A 15095-nucleotide genomic window follows, 5' to 3' on the forward strand; every position below is an offset into this window, starting at 1 on the left:
TCTTAAAGTTGTTTTCCAGTTTGGATTTGCAGAAATGCTTTCTTGGTATGTTTTTGCACACTAGTGAATTAAGTTCATAGTGTTTTGATAGCATGTTTGTCATTTGCTAAGTTTTGTTGTTCAAACATACACAATGGCTGGAGCAGTACAGAGATTCATACAGGCTCTGCCTGACTCTTAGCCAGTATTTATGCTGTCTTCAGGATGATTTACTTCCTTAAATTATGGGCTGCTCATCCTGCCACCAATCAGACAGGCTAGGCCATATTGCAGTACATTTTGATACTCTGTTTTGTTATTCTCTAAATATGTGGCATTATTGCTATGACTTTCCCTATCCAGAAAGAGACTATAAAATTCAAAGCTGGTTGAATAGCTTTTGGCTGGATACTCCTTAAAACTGATATTGTTTAGTCTTTTGGAAGAGAATTGAATACACATAAGTCTTAAGGTCCATGACAACATTCCAGATTATGCTGAGAAGCTCCCTAGTTATATCTTTGCTAAAGCTGTTTAGTGAGGAAAGTGAGAAGTTGATGTAATGGAAAAAAGTTACACTAACTTTATTTGTTTTCTGATGTTTTAGGAGCTTAAAATATTCTTGTTACTTGACTGTTTGAAATGCTTCAGTCTATGAATTTCTTTGTTGTTCATGATGTTAGTGTGAAGTTCTTAAATATCACTGATCTGTTCACAGAGAATATGTTTTAATTACAGCTACTGTAATTAGTTAAACTGTTTTGCAAACTGACTGTGAATCAAAGTAATTCAGAGAATTTCCTCTAGCTTAATTTTTGCTCAAGACACATGTGAAGCGACAGTAGAAAATTGATAGAAATCTAGAGCCATGACTAATGGGGTCTTCTTGGTCTGTGGGGTCATTTCAATAGCTGCTAATTCAGTAATCTGTATTACATCATGTAGGTACTCCAGGACATGGTTCCTCCTAAAAAACATTTGCTTCGGCACCAACCTGCAAACGCCCAGATTGGCTTGATGGAGGGAAATACATTTTGCACAACTCTGCAGCCCAGATTGTTTACAATGGATCTGAATGTTGTAGAACACAAGGTTTTCTACACAGAGGTACTTTGTTTTTATGTTCTCATCTTTGAATGTAGATGTTTCTGTATGATGGCATTAGTACTTTCATTGTTAAAAATACATATTTTTCTTTTTGCATTTTAAACTTTGACTGAAATGCAAGAATTTCTGTTTTGAAACATCAAGTGAAGTCTGCTTTGCCTGCAGCAGTCAATGCAGAAGATCCTCTGGTTTTGAGTTTAGACAAAAACAAAATGCAGTAGATGAAAAGCTGTCTGTAAAGGTGGGGGTGAGATAGTGGTGTTTCAAATGTGAGTAGCAATATTAAAATGACTGTGTGTTTTTTTCCTAGTTACTGAATTTGTGTGAGGCTGAAGATGCTGCCCTAATGAAACTGCCGTGCTACAAAAGTCTTCCATCACTTGTACCTCTGCGAATTGCAGCCTTAAGTAAGTTAAACCTCCTAAACAAGACTTGATGCAGTTAAGTGTCCTTGTGAGCAATGGGCAGTCTGCTTCCTGAGATCAGCAGAAAACCTGAGCACTGGAAGACTGATGACTGCTCTCCTGAGGTTACAGTTTAATGGAGAGAATAATGGGAAAGTATTGCTGCCTTCTTAATGACTAGAATTCAGTTTTCTGAAAGGAACCCAAAATATTTTAAGATTAGTTATGTTATAAAGTATTAGGAAAACTATAGAATGTTAATAGAATTCTCATTCTTTTACTATTTTATGATGCCTGTTGATTCTGGCAATGCATACAGTACTTTAGCTGTCTGCAATTTGAGATGACATAAAAAGAAACTATAAGAGAATCAGTGTAGAATTAGGGTTTATTTTCTTCTCTCCTTTGAAATTGAGTTAACAAAGAGAACAAATTTACTTTGATATTTGCAGATGCTCTAGCTGCCTGCAATTACTTGCCTCAGTCAAGAGAGAAGATCATTGCTGCACTTTTCAAGGCACTGAATTCAACAAATAACGAGCTGCAGGAGGCAGGAGAAGCATGCATGAGAAAGGTGACTGTATTAAAACAACATTCCTTTTGAGGCCATTGTTCTCTCTGCTTTACTTCCTTGGTACAAGACTTCTTGGGAAAGTTGTCTACAGGAAATATTGTTGCTCTGTTCAGCTTTTGTTAGTGATGCTGATAAAAGTTTGTGTCAGATGTGTTTGTTTGCAATTTGAACTTTTCCATAAAGAATTATCCAGGTTGCAATTAAGAATTATAAGCTTTTGGATAAGGACCATGGTTAATCTTTCAGTATTTCTGTGCAGTCTTTCCCTCTTTCTGTTGGACTAGTCTTTGTAAATGGGTCTTCTTTTCTAGACAGCTTCAGTCCTTCTCAGCTGTTTTGCAGGCTTGGCTTTATTGTAAAAGCTCCTCCCATGTTTTGTTTGTGTTCCTAAAAGAAGTGGTGGAGATCCCATAGTTGGTTTTGGAAAAGTAAAGCTGGACAGCAGAGTTAGACCTGCATCACAGTGTGATGGTTACCTTAAGGAACAGGACACTGGCTGTCCTGTTTGAGGTCAGAATTAGTGTCCCTGCCTTACACTGCCCTGTCTGACCTGTGGATGCTACATTATCATCTCTAAAAGCTGGAAGGACAGGGAAAGGATATTCTTTCATTGCCATTTGTTGTTCAATAGCTGTGCCTAATTCTGTTTCAGCATGATTTTAATTCCATTCTTCTAAATTAAAAAAAAAAAAGCTAATGAAATTACTTACAACCTCTTTGCAATGCTGGGTGGATGGGCTGACATAGAACAGAGAATGTAACTGCAGTAATATTGGTGGTTTGCATTTGTTTGTGCCATTGACTGGCCAGAGGTTGTGTGACTTTTCATGTCACTGTGATCATGAGAGAGAATGTACTTATCATTTATGGCTTGTTAACACACAGTTGAGTTGAGGGGTAGCAAATAGGGGTTGTTCTGACCTATACATCAGATTTGTCTGGTTGTTTTTTTTTTTTCCCCTGGGATAAACTCTTGCCCACAGGATATTTGGTTATGACAGGAAATATTCTCTCTGGCTACTTGCAGCCAGGCTCTTTTGACCTTTTCTGTTGCTCAGGATGCATGCAGATTGTAACATAGGAATTTGCTCTGTTCCCTTCAGCCAGATTCACAGGCAGTTCTTAACAGAGTGTCTAAGTAATTTGTTCATAGCTGTGTATTTAATTTATAGCTGTAGCAGATTTTCAGTCTGTCTGTAATTACAATCTCCTACTTGATTATTTTATGGAATGTCCTACTGTGTGTCACAAATACCTTGGTGCTTCCCAAATCCATCTTGTCACTGTGTCAATTTCCAGCGTTAGATTGTATTGTATTGAAGGCACAAAATAAAAGAAGTCAAGTCAGCTGAATCTATTTTAAGAAAAATGCTTGCACAAAAGTCACGTCCCTCTCCACCTGTATCTTAATTGTGCACTGTCTTGCAGTTCTTGGAAGGAGCTACCATAGAAGTTGATCAAATCCATACCCACATGAGACCATTGCTGATGATGCTGGGAGACTATCGGAGTCTGACCCTCAACGTTGTGAATCGTCTGACATCAGTCACTAGACTTTTCCCAAACTCTTTCAATGATAAATTCTGTGATCAGATGATGGTAAGCCCATCCAAGTTTTTATTGTAGCTCTTCCAGAAGAAATTTTCTTCTGGCTACTATTTTTATTGGTGAAAAATCAAATAAGTTCAGTAGTGACTCAATGTATATGTTGGAAGTAAAAGATTTTTGTTTCACTATTAATAAAAAACCCCAATTTCTTTAAACATTTTGAATAAATTGCTAAAGGACTACTAAACCAAAAAGTTAAGAGATATTATTTTTTAGTGAAGACATAACTAGTTATGCTAAGGTTTGTTTGGACAAATTTATCTTTAAGCAAGGTGCCACTTTCACCTTTAACAATTTTACTTCTCAATGCACTTAATCTGTTTTGGTGCTTTCTTGATTTATAAAATTTTGGGAGGTATTGTTCTCTGTATTTGCAGTGATTAAACTGAATATGTGAATTCTTTATCCCCTTAGCATGAATATTTAAGTATTTAAATGCATAGACATCAAGCAAATCATCAAAGAGTGTAAGACTATCAGATTTAAGTTTTTTGTATATATATGTACTTATAATCCCTGCTTTCTTGAATATGGAGAGGACTTCTAGCAACAGTAAAATTTTCAACTTGAGGGAATGTAAATAATGATAATTCTTCCCTTTGTTTCCTTCAAAGAATTATTTCTTCCTCTATATTTTCTCTTGTAGCATATGCTAAAATGGAACAGTCTAATTAGAAGAATAATATTAATTATCCTTTCTTTGTAGCAACACCTGCGTAAATGGATGGAAGTTGTAGTTATTACACACAAAGGTGGACAACGGAGTGATGGAAATGTAAGTTAATGAATGCTTTTGTGTGAGAAGAGAACAAATAAATATTATTAATGTTTTGGAATTAAAGAACTCATTCAGTTGTAAATGTTGCCATAACTGATTACACACTGATGCTTTGTTGCAAGCTAACAGACTTGTTGAATTGAATATAGAATATTGAATATCTGTTAGAAGTCTCAGTAAGAGGAGCTTCTTATCTGCTGACAGTGGTTACTTTAGAGACTGTTCTGGGCTAGTGTGGCAGCAGCTCAAGCATTTGTATTTCTTTTCCCCCTCAGGATTTTCTGCTTAGAAATCTGTTCTTCACTGGAATGGCTGATGAGCTCAACAGCATAATCCCCCATTTTTTATTAATATGTTTGATGTTCATAATATAGCCTTTTGAAAATTATACTTAATGATAACATAATCCCAGTTAATTTAAAATTTAATTTATTTAAACCAAGTTCAATATTTACTAGTTGGGATCACATTAAAATCACTCTCCCAGTGAAACTAATGGCCTCAGTGTAGAAACAGGGGAAGCTGATCAGTTCTCTTATAAATGGAAAACTGTGCAGTGTAATGTCAGTACTGTGTGCTCTTAGCAATACTGATGGGAATTCCTGCTTCAGTGCAGCTTCCTGTGCATTACCAGAGGTCCCACAATTCTATTAATGTTTTACTAAATGCTTTTATTAAATGTTGAAATTTATGATTGCACCTAAGAAAAAACGGGGGGAATTCTATTAAAGTCTTTGTTTCTCAAATTAGAATGAAATTACATTGGCTTTTTATTTCCCTCAAAACATGGAAATGGCTTAATGGCTTTTCATTTCTCTTTCCTGTCTTTGCAAGGAGAGCTTTTAATCTGAATTTGGGCATTGCTTTATATTAGACCTAGATGTTCTCTAATGAAGTAGAATAAGATTGCTTTCTTATGTTTTAACTAAAACACTGTGCATTCTTCAGTTAACCTCATTTTATTCATGCCAGAGTAGTTCTAAGGCCTTCATGTACTTTTGGGATTCACTTTTCCTCAAATATGATGATTACAGATATCTTGCAGATCTTTTTGTAGCAATAATCTTTTAAACCACAATGTGGCACCTCCAGAACTGTTTTTATTTGTCACTAAGTCATGTTTAGCTGGGAATTCCCCTGCTTTTGATGTTTTCTGTGTAGTTATGTGTTTAGAGAGATATGTTGATTGGGGAGTGCACATCTCGAGGGACAAGAGATGTCTGGAAACATTTCAAGTAGAATTGTGTCAATGCAAAGCTGATTGTATATTACTCTTCTGCTTCCTAGTTGTTGCTCCAAAGTTTCCTTAAAAATAAAAACTCTTAAGAAACTGCAGGAGCACACAGCTTGGTCTTTGTACAGTTGCTGTGGCAGGCTGTGTTCATGTGTCTGTATGTATATTGTGCTGTTGAAAACCAGGGATGGTGAAACTGGTGATCAGTTATTGCAGCTGGCATTTCACTTTCTCTCCTGTCTTCACGATCCTAGTGAGATTCCAGCCTCTGAGGCACTCATTAAAAGCAGTGTTGGGGAGTAGACTGGATCATTCAGACTCTGTGGTTGAGTAGAGGAGCTGCTGAGTACTCAGTGGAGAGCAGAACTGAACATCAGGAAAGTCTGATGTTCCCTCCCTGTGCTGGTGCTGTTCCAAGAATTCCATACTTTTCCAGCAGCATGGGATGAAGGTGCCCTTTGATGATGGTGTCAGGCAGTTCTCCAGCATTGTGCAGATAAAGGCTGGTCAGCAAAGCCTCTTACAGAATAGTTAAAAGGTCTGTGGAGTGAATTTTCATATGAAAATGGTGACTACAGACAAACTGAAAAATTAGTTAGAAATGCTGCATAGTTATGACTGTTGTAAAGATCCACACTGGTATCAGAATAACTAAGCCTTGTTCACCTAAATAATTTATGACAGTCCTGCTGTGATCCTGAGCTGTGATCTGGCTGTTTAGAAAAATGAGCAAATTAAAATGTAATATATTAAGTAGTGATTAAAATCTAATTCATTGGTCCAGGGAATAAAATATTTGATTTAAATATTTCTTCCTCTCTTCCTTGTCTCTCCAAGGAAAGGCATGGGATTTCAGGTCATGTCTGGTAATTTAAGGAATAAGCTTTGAGTAGATGGTTGCCTCCAGCTGCTTTTTGTGAGAGGATGGAAATTTCCATGGTGGAAATTCTGCATTACAGCCTAGGAGGAGTTTAGAGGACTTTGTAACTTGGTAGTTCAAGTACTGAAAATGGTTTTGTAATAGATGGTGGCCAAATTTGTCTTCAAAGATGCTAAAATGTTGTTTCCACTGACTTAAAAAACTTTATCTTTTTATTCCCTTCAAATATTTGAGAAGCTATGTCTGATCAATGTAAAAGTGGAAAAAAGGATTAATTTCATCCTAGTTCTTAGGAGGACAATTTGGAGCATATGAGATGCTCATTGTCTCCATTCCTTCCGTTTGAGATGAGGAAGTAACTGAGCTGAAGTTAGACTGCAGCCTGAAGAATGGCATGTGCTGATTTGTACATTTCTTTGATATTTTTGTGGGCTTTTTCCTTTCATGCTGTGACTTCTGTTTTGGTTCAGCCTGCCACGGAAGGGGTAGAGGTGAGAAACTCAGTGCAGGCACCAGGAACTTTTTTTGTTGTCATGGTTTCTTTTGTTGTTGTTTAGTTTGGTTTTATTTTTTCTTTTAACTTGTGGTTTGTTAGTTTTATCTTTGTGTTTTGGGCACAGTGCACTGTGCCTTTGAGTGCAGTGCTGTGAATTGTCTTCTCAGTATGTGCAGAGCTGTTTTGATCACGTTGCAGTTAAGGATGTTGAGCATGTTTGTACCAGGAAGAGCAGGATTTTTAGTTTCTGTGAAGGCATAAGTGGTTTCAAAAGGTTTTTATGTATTCTCAGCCCTGCACTTCAGTCCATGAGAGGGGTCTTGTGGGGTCTGTCTGGGCAGATCAGGTTAAAGGAGTGGAGCCCAATGCTTTGTGTTTAAATTCAGTTGAAAAAATGTAATGCACTCGATAAAATCATCTTGGCTACTGGAACTTGGTTTTAGAGAGATGGTGAGGGTAGTTTCGTTGTTTTGTTTCTTCCTTTCCCTTTTCTTACTGAAGGAAATCTCCACTTTAGCTAGCTGAAATAGTCTCTATTTAAATCACACAGTGGAAAAAAATGCAGAATGATTTTGGACTCCTGGAGAATTTCATATCTAGTGGGAGAAGAGGGCTGACTTTATAGTAACCAGCTGTTTGTGAGACAGGCTGAACAGTGCTGTGACAAAGCTGAATCTCTCTTCCTGTATAACCTGGGGGTGTGGGTTGTATAGCAGAAATGGTTTAGGGGGAAGGTCTGGCTGTTTGAGGCTTGACCCACTTGGTGTAGAGCAGTGAGCACTCTGTAACTCCCCCATCAGCAGTGTCATTACAGTGTTTAGCTCTTACCTGTAAAACACCACTCCACTGGCAAGAAAAATAAAATTTAAACCATGATATTACCAGAGAGGGTAGGGCAGACTTCCACAGGTGCAATTTCTCGTGCATTATGGTAAGTAGATGCTGTGTATATATTGACCTTTTGCATTTGGCTGCTGGCTATGCTAATACAGAGGGAAAAAAAGAAGTAAGATGTGTGATACTGTTTTTGTACATTATAGCCAGTAACATTTATTTGTGTTTCTTTGTATCTGTAGGAAATGAAGATTTGTTCAGCAATTATAAATTTATTCCATCTGATCCCAGCTGCCCCACAGACTCTGGTTAAGCCTCTTCTGGAAGTTGTTATGAAAACAGAACGAGCAATGTTAATTGAGGTAAAAGTGGAAGTTAACATTGCTGAAATTTTTGCTTTATAGTCTTAAACATTAGTGTATGATAATTATAATATTTTAAATATGGTGTGAGAACATTTGATGCTAAAATATGCTCTTCAAGCCTTTAGGAGGTATTAACATTTGCCTTACACCCTTAGAAGTGAAGTTTTGAAAGTATCAATAAATCTCATCATGCAAGTTCTGAACATTTTGTATCTATATAAATGCCAAGTCAAATGTATTTTTCTGAGTGGTAGTAAATTAGTGGGAAATACTCTACACTCTGCATTTTTAATTTAAGGTTTATGAATTTTTCAGGCTGGCAGTCCATTCAGAGAACCACTGATAAAGTTTTTGACACGTCATCCATCCCAGACTGTGGAGTTGTTCATGATGGAAGCCACTTTAAATGATCCACAGTGGAGCAGAATGTTTATGGTAAGCTGTGTGGGGAGAGGAGCCAGAAAAAACCCCTCAACTTGACAAATCTGATTAACACCTTTTGCATATTTTTTGCTTGTATGTCCTCATAGTCCTTAATCGTGGTCTTACTCGTGACTGCAGGGTTCCTGTTCCTGGTTTTGTATTTGTTTGTCCTGAAGTGTTGATTTTATACCTTTCCAGATCATGTAAGGCTATTACTGAAGTGTAGATGTTATTTTTATATACATGAAATACAACCTCTGCAACTTTAGTGTGGAACATAAAAGCTACAGGATGATATAGTCGCTTGGTATTTTGGCTTTTAAAGGTTATTAAAATTATTTCTTCCCCTTTTACAGAGTTTCTTGAAACATAAAGATGCCAAACCTCTGCGGGATGTACTGGCAGCTAATCCCAACCGATTTATCACCCTGCTGCTGCCCGTGGGTGCCCAGGCAGCCGTGAGACCTGGCTCCCCCAGCACCACCACCATGCGTCTTGACCTGCAGTTCCAGGCTATCAAGGTATTCATTTATCTTGTTTGTCTCTGCACTGGGTAGCTGAAACCTCTTCAGCTACAAGCCTCTTACATCCAGGCTTTCAGTGAGAGTGTGTGTGTATTACAGCTCATAGAAAACCACTTGTAAAAATGTGGAGTGTTTGTAGCCAGAGCTGCTTTGAGAAGGGAAAAGAGACTCAAATTATTTCTGCTTTTTTTGTCAATTTGGATACAAGAGGACAGCATGACAACAGAAACAGAAATTTATTTTTTAAAATCTAAACTATTTTGTATTTCACTCTTTTGTTTTGCTGTTGAATATTTTAGCACCCCTAATTGACCTTAAGCGAGTGCTCATATATCATTGTTCCTCCTGACAGATCTCTTGTGTGTTGACTGTGCATTTGTCTTGTTTTGCTTTGGACAGATCATAAGTATTATTGTTAAGAATGATGAATGTTGGTTAGCAAATCAACACTCCTTGGTGAATCAGCTGAAACGTGTATGGGTGAGTGAAGCTTTTCAGGAGAGACATAGGAAGGAGAATATGGCTGCAACAAACTGGAAAGAGCCCAAGCTGTTGGCCTATTGCTTACTGAATTACTGCAAGTACGTAAAAATCTTTAGTTTCTAGACCCTGCATGTATTTTTTGAATTTTAATTTTGAAAGTAATGTAAAGGTATATAGGCCTACTAAAAATGGTTTGCAGTTATTGAAGAGAAAGTGTAATATATCTCATAATACTGCTATTAGATTTAAAACCATGCCTGTGGTGCTGGCTGCTCTTGCTTCTCTGATCCTTTAAAAGATTAATTTCATCAGCATAGTAGTTTGTGTATTTTTTTTCACAGAAGCTTTGTGTTTTATGTGTTTTCACAGGAGGAATTATGGTGATATAGAGTTACTTTTCCAGTTGCTTCGAGCTTTTACAGGCCGATTTCTCTGCAATATGACTTTCTTAAAGGAATACATGGAAGAAGAGATCCCCAAAAACTACAGTATCCCCCAAAAACGGGCTTTGTTCTTCCGGTTTGTAGACTTGAATGACCCAAACTTTGGAGATGAGCTCAAAGCCAAGGTAACTAAAGCAATTAAATCAAAGAGGCATGGTATTTAGGTTTAATTTTCTTCTTGGGAGCTAGGGCAACAAAACTCCCTTACTTAAATGTCAACGAGTTTGATAATTGGCAGAGTCATTTGGGTGAAAATATCATACCTGAAAAAGAGCAATAATAAACAGAGACAGCAATTCATCTTGTGTTCAATGCTGGCTGCTTTAGTTTACACTTTCTAAGAATCTATGCCCTTGGAAGGAAAAAAGAGGGGAAAAAAATTGGTGTGTGTCTTTTTTCTTGGAGTTTTATGTATAGTTTCCTTGTGTAACTCAGTGAGTTTGTCCAACATGCAGGTTTGTGTGTGAGACTACTTGAATGAATGTTGCTGCCATTAGAAGAATATAATAGTACAGTAAAACTTGCTGTGTTTATATTCTGTAGGTGCTGCAACATATCCTGAATCCTGCTTTCTTGTACAGTTTTGAAAAAGGAGAAGGTGAACAGCTGTTAGGCCCCCCAAACCCAGAAGGAGATAATCCAGAAAGCATTACTAGTGTTTTTATAACAAAGGTAATCTGTTTACATTGAAGTATTTGAAAATTAAAACAAAAAGTTGTTCCTCTCATTTGACTTCTCATCCTGATTTGATTTAGTTGTTCTGTTCTGAATATTATGGTTATGTTGAATTGCTTCATAATGTTGAATGTGAGATCCATTAGTCATCAGTAGGATGGGACTACAATTTTCAGTTTATGCTGTTTTCAGATCTCTGGAATGTGGCTTTAGCAATGGGCCTTACTTGGCTATAATCCTGGTGCTTTTTATGAGGAAAGCTTTCCATGACCCAGCATCAGTGTCTTTCAATTCACTGCTATTTCATGGAATCAGTCAGAAGTTATAAAACAAATGTTGAAGATGAGGGTTGAGGTATTTTCTTTATTTCTTTTCATAGGTTAGCAGTTTGGGAGTTCCCAGATATGCTCATTATTTAAAGGTTCATACTTCAGGAGGATGTTTTGTGGCTACTAAACTGAGTCAAGAAAGCAATTACAATTAGTTCTTAGTCTTCTTAAAAACCGCTCAAAAAGCAAAAAATTGGTACTTTGCCTTTATAATAATAAAAGTTATTTTTTTTTGCCGACTTCATTCTCTCTTCTTTGATCCTGCCTGGAACTAGGTACTTGATCCAGAAAAACAGGCTGATATGCTGGATTCTCTGAGGATCTACCTGCTGCAGTTTGCCACGCTGCTGGTGGAGCATGCCCCCCATCACATCCACGACAACAACAAGAACAGGAACAGCAAACTGCGGCGCCTGATGACCTTTGCCTGGCCTTGCCTCCTGTCCAAGGCCTGCGTGGACCCAGCCTGCAAGTACAGTGGCCACTTGCTCTTGGCACACATCATTGCCAAGTTTGCCATTCACAAGAAGATTGTTCTGCAGGTATTGACCACGGGCTTGTGTTAAGTTCATGGAGTGCTTTCTGTTTTTGTAAGATTCAGGGTAGAAGCTGCACAGTGGTTTTGAATGCTGAGTATAATTGAAGCACCACAAACAAATGCAGAAGCAGCAGGCCAAATGTTTAATACAGATTTTCTTGGGAATAGGAGAGTATAGAAAGGAGCAGGAAGGGTAAGTAAGACAAGTAGACGTTTTGGTTGAATTAACAAAATTGGGAATGTTTCTTTGTTTAAGAGACAGACCCTTCGGTTAAGACACAATGTGGGGACTAAGGGAAAACTTCAAATTGGACAGAGGAGAGGGAAGAAGAAAAGGGAATAGAAAGGAAACAGAAGTATATGCTCTATGCTTCTGCTGCTGATGTATCATGATATTTCTAATAAATTATGGGCCTTTAGTGAAAAATTGTGTTCTTAGAAAAACGTGTTGTAGTTTCCCTTTCTTTCTAAATGCTTTGTTTTTGTAAATGCATGCAGTATTAATGTTGATGAGAAGCTCTGCTGTTCAGGTTTTTCACAGCCTTCTCAAAGCTCATGCAATGGAAGCCCGGGCTATTGTCAGGCAGGCCATGGCTATCCTGACTCCAGCTGTGCCTGCTCGAATGGAGGATGGACACCAGATGCTCACTCACTGGACACGAAAAATCATTGTGGAAGAGGGCCATACAGTGCCCCAACTAGTACATATTTTGCACTTGATAGTGCAACATTTCAAGGTACTTGTACTGTTACTGGGTACTCTCTGTATCTCCTGTATCAAGGAAGTAAACAGTTTGATTAGAAAAACAGCATAATCTGATTTATTTGGTTTAGGTTCAAAATGCATAATTTGTCTGTAAAGATACTTATGTATAACTGAATACAACTGTTTAATAGCAAGTAATTTATTAAGCTTTGTCATGATTGAAGTTAGAACTCCAAATGTCACGTTAGAATCTGCAAGATGAATTCATTGCACATGCATTAGCAGTGTCCTTTAACAGGTCTGTGAAGATTCTCTAAGAGTTCTTTAAACAGAGTGCAGAACCATATTCTTTGCCATCTTCCAGTAATCCTTTTTTGTTTGGCTTTATATATTCTGTGGGATTAGCCAGATCACTTTTATTTGCAGCCCGGGTATGTTGGGAAACATTAAACAAATGGGGGAATGGTGCAGAATGTCAACATAGGAACATTTTTGAAAACACATATTAAAATGCAATCCAAAGGGACAGATAATACACATTTTTCAGGAACTGATGCCTCAAAAATTTTTGAAAGAATGTCTGAGTGTGTTCAAATGTGAGTTGAAGCTCTTTAAAAGGCATGGAAAAAAAATTGTATGATTGGTCCTTGAGAAAAACTATGAGTCTTAAAAAGAACATGTTCATTTGAGTGCATGAAATCAGTAGTCACTATTGAAAGTTGTAGCCAAAATACTATTTTCCATGCACCAGTTACTTTTCCATATTGCAAAATTTGAAGTGGTACTGGTTTAGCAAACTTTGGGATTGATGGCTGTTTTGCAATTTTGCTTTATTTCAACCTTGTAGGTTTTGTGTAGAATGTTACTGATTAATGACTAACATTTCTGTGAAACCATTTTTTAAGGTTTATTATCCTGTGAGACATCACTTGGTTCAGCATATGGTTAGTGCCATGCAGAGACTGGGCTTCACTCCCAGTGTTACAATAGAGCAAAGAAAATTAGCTGTGGATCTTGCTGAAGTTGTTATTAAATGGGAATTGCAAAGAATCAAAGACCAGCAGGTAGGAAATCAAAATAAATGGGTAAAGATTGAACTGTTCCACAGTTTAATGTCCTTTTTTTAACATGCACATTGCTGATATTTCAGCCAGATTCAGATATGGATTCAAGTGCAAGTGGAGAAGGAGCAAGTTCTGCCTCATCTGCAGTTAAAAGAGGATTGTCTGTGGATTCTGGCCAAGAAGTAAAACGATTCAGGACAGCTACAGGAGCAATAAGTGCTGTAAGAGAAAATCAGGATTTGTTCAGAGACTCTAAGTAGTGTAATTGTTTTTTCCACATGACTCGAAACTCCCTAAATGGAAGGTTTTAGCTTTAGCAAGTATTTTAAATCTGTTCTTGTTGTTTTCCTCCTCCAGTCTGGCTGATGGCTTTGGTGTTTTGTGTGCATGCAGGTGTTTGGACGGAGCCAGTCCTTGCCAGGAGCTGATGCCCTCCTTGCCAAGCCCATTGACAAGCAGCACACAGACACTGTTGTGAATTTCCTCATTAGAATTGCTTGCCAGGTACTGTGGTTACTCTGATATGCAGATACCAGTGGGGAGTAGCAGCCAAACCCATAAACTCCTCTTTTCACACCGGTCCTTTAGGCTTGGATTATTCTAATGTTTCTGTTTTCAAGATAAATTTACATATTTGGGCGATGCTGCACTGTATGTTTGTTCTGTTGCCTAGGTTAAATGTCAAGAATACTTCATCCCAAAATTTTTAGAGAGTTTATAGGGAATGGCTGTATCCAGGGGTAATGATTGTATATTTATTTTCAAAATCCTATACAAGGAATTACTTTCCTGCAGCATGTAGTGCTAAAGTTTTTCCACCAAATTTGGAGGGAATTAACTTTTCTAGAATGGGACAAATTATCTAGGTGTACCTCCAGGCTGACAAATTTTATAGCTTCTGCTCCTGCAGCAGACTCAGCTGGTAAGTAGCATGGGATTTTATATCCCACTGTCCATTGCACAAAGTAGATGTGCTCTTATGTATAAAGATGAGTTGAGTAAAGAGCTGCACATATTTGTGGATACCTTGCAAACAGTAAAGATTAACCATGTTGAGTATGTTCAGAGTTGCAGTAAAGGATGGCATGAAACTTTTGTTTAAATACACCTTTGATGGGTGATTTGGGTTAATTAGCAAGCAATTTAGACACCAGTTCTGTGTTTACTATTAGTTGTCAGCTTTTTATGCATTAAATGCTGTGTGACTGTACTGATAAAACTACTTAAGCTCAACCATTTCAGAAATAAGAAATTACATGCTTGCATGGAATGAATAATAAATTAATGACTTGGTTCCAAAAGGGTGTCATTTTGTTAACTCTGATTAATTGCTAGGTAAATGACAACTCCAACACTGCTGGATCCCCTGGGGAGTTGCTGTCTCGTCGCTGTGTCAACCTTCTGAAAACAGCTTTGAGGCCAGACATGTGGCCCAAGTCAGAGCTGAAGTTGCAGTGGTTTGATAAGCTGCTCATGACTGTGGTAGGTAACATTCTAGTCCTGTAGGTCTTTAGGTTTCCCTGGCATGTGGGATGATTGAATACCAGTCATATCTGGATATAGATTTTTACAGTACTAATCTTTTCTTTGTAGTGAAATAAATAAGTTGTTAAGTGTGTGAATTGCAGCAGTGGTTGTAATTTGTAGAGCT

The 15095-nt window shown here is 37.6% G+C and overlaps 1 protein-coding gene across 3 annotated transcripts in view; it reads left to right on the forward strand.

The window, feature by feature from the left end:
• The window catches only part of LOC121334459 (transformation/transcription domain associated protein), a 76658-nt gene that overhangs the window by 21273 nt on the left and 40290 nt on the right, over positions 1-15095 (forward strand). For all 3 annotated transcript variants that reach the window (XM_041401632.1, XM_041401634.1, XM_041401633.1), the window contains 17 exons: positions 925-1086; positions 1397-1493; positions 1943-2064; positions 3493-3663; positions 4379-4447; positions 8137-8256; positions 8575-8694; positions 9039-9203; positions 9606-9787; positions 10059-10257; positions 10676-10804; positions 11412-11678; positions 12205-12411; positions 13286-13444; positions 13531-13665; positions 13838-13948; positions 14780-14926. In XM_041401632.1, coding sequence (XP_041257566.1) covers positions 925-1086; positions 1397-1493; positions 1943-2064; positions 3493-3663; positions 4379-4447; positions 8137-8256; positions 8575-8694; positions 9039-9203; positions 9606-9787; positions 10059-10257; positions 10676-10804; positions 11412-11678; positions 12205-12411; positions 13286-13444; positions 13531-13665; positions 13838-13948; positions 14780-14926 — 2562 coding nt within the window. The remainder of the gene's footprint in view (positions 1-924; positions 1087-1396; positions 1494-1942; positions 2065-3492; positions 3664-4378; positions 4448-8136; positions 8257-8574; positions 8695-9038; positions 9204-9605; positions 9788-10058; positions 10258-10675; positions 10805-11411; positions 11679-12204; positions 12412-13285; positions 13445-13530; positions 13666-13837; positions 13949-14779; positions 14927-15095) is intronic.

This window comes from Onychostruthus taczanowskii, unplaced genomic scaffold (genome assembly GCF_017590055.1).
Source record: "Onychostruthus taczanowskii isolate IOZ18803 unplaced genomic scaffold, ASM1759005v1 scaffold19, whole genome shotgun sequence".
In the NCBI taxonomy this organism is placed as follows: domain Eukaryota; kingdom Metazoa; phylum Chordata; class Aves; order Passeriformes; family Passeridae; genus Onychostruthus; species Onychostruthus taczanowskii.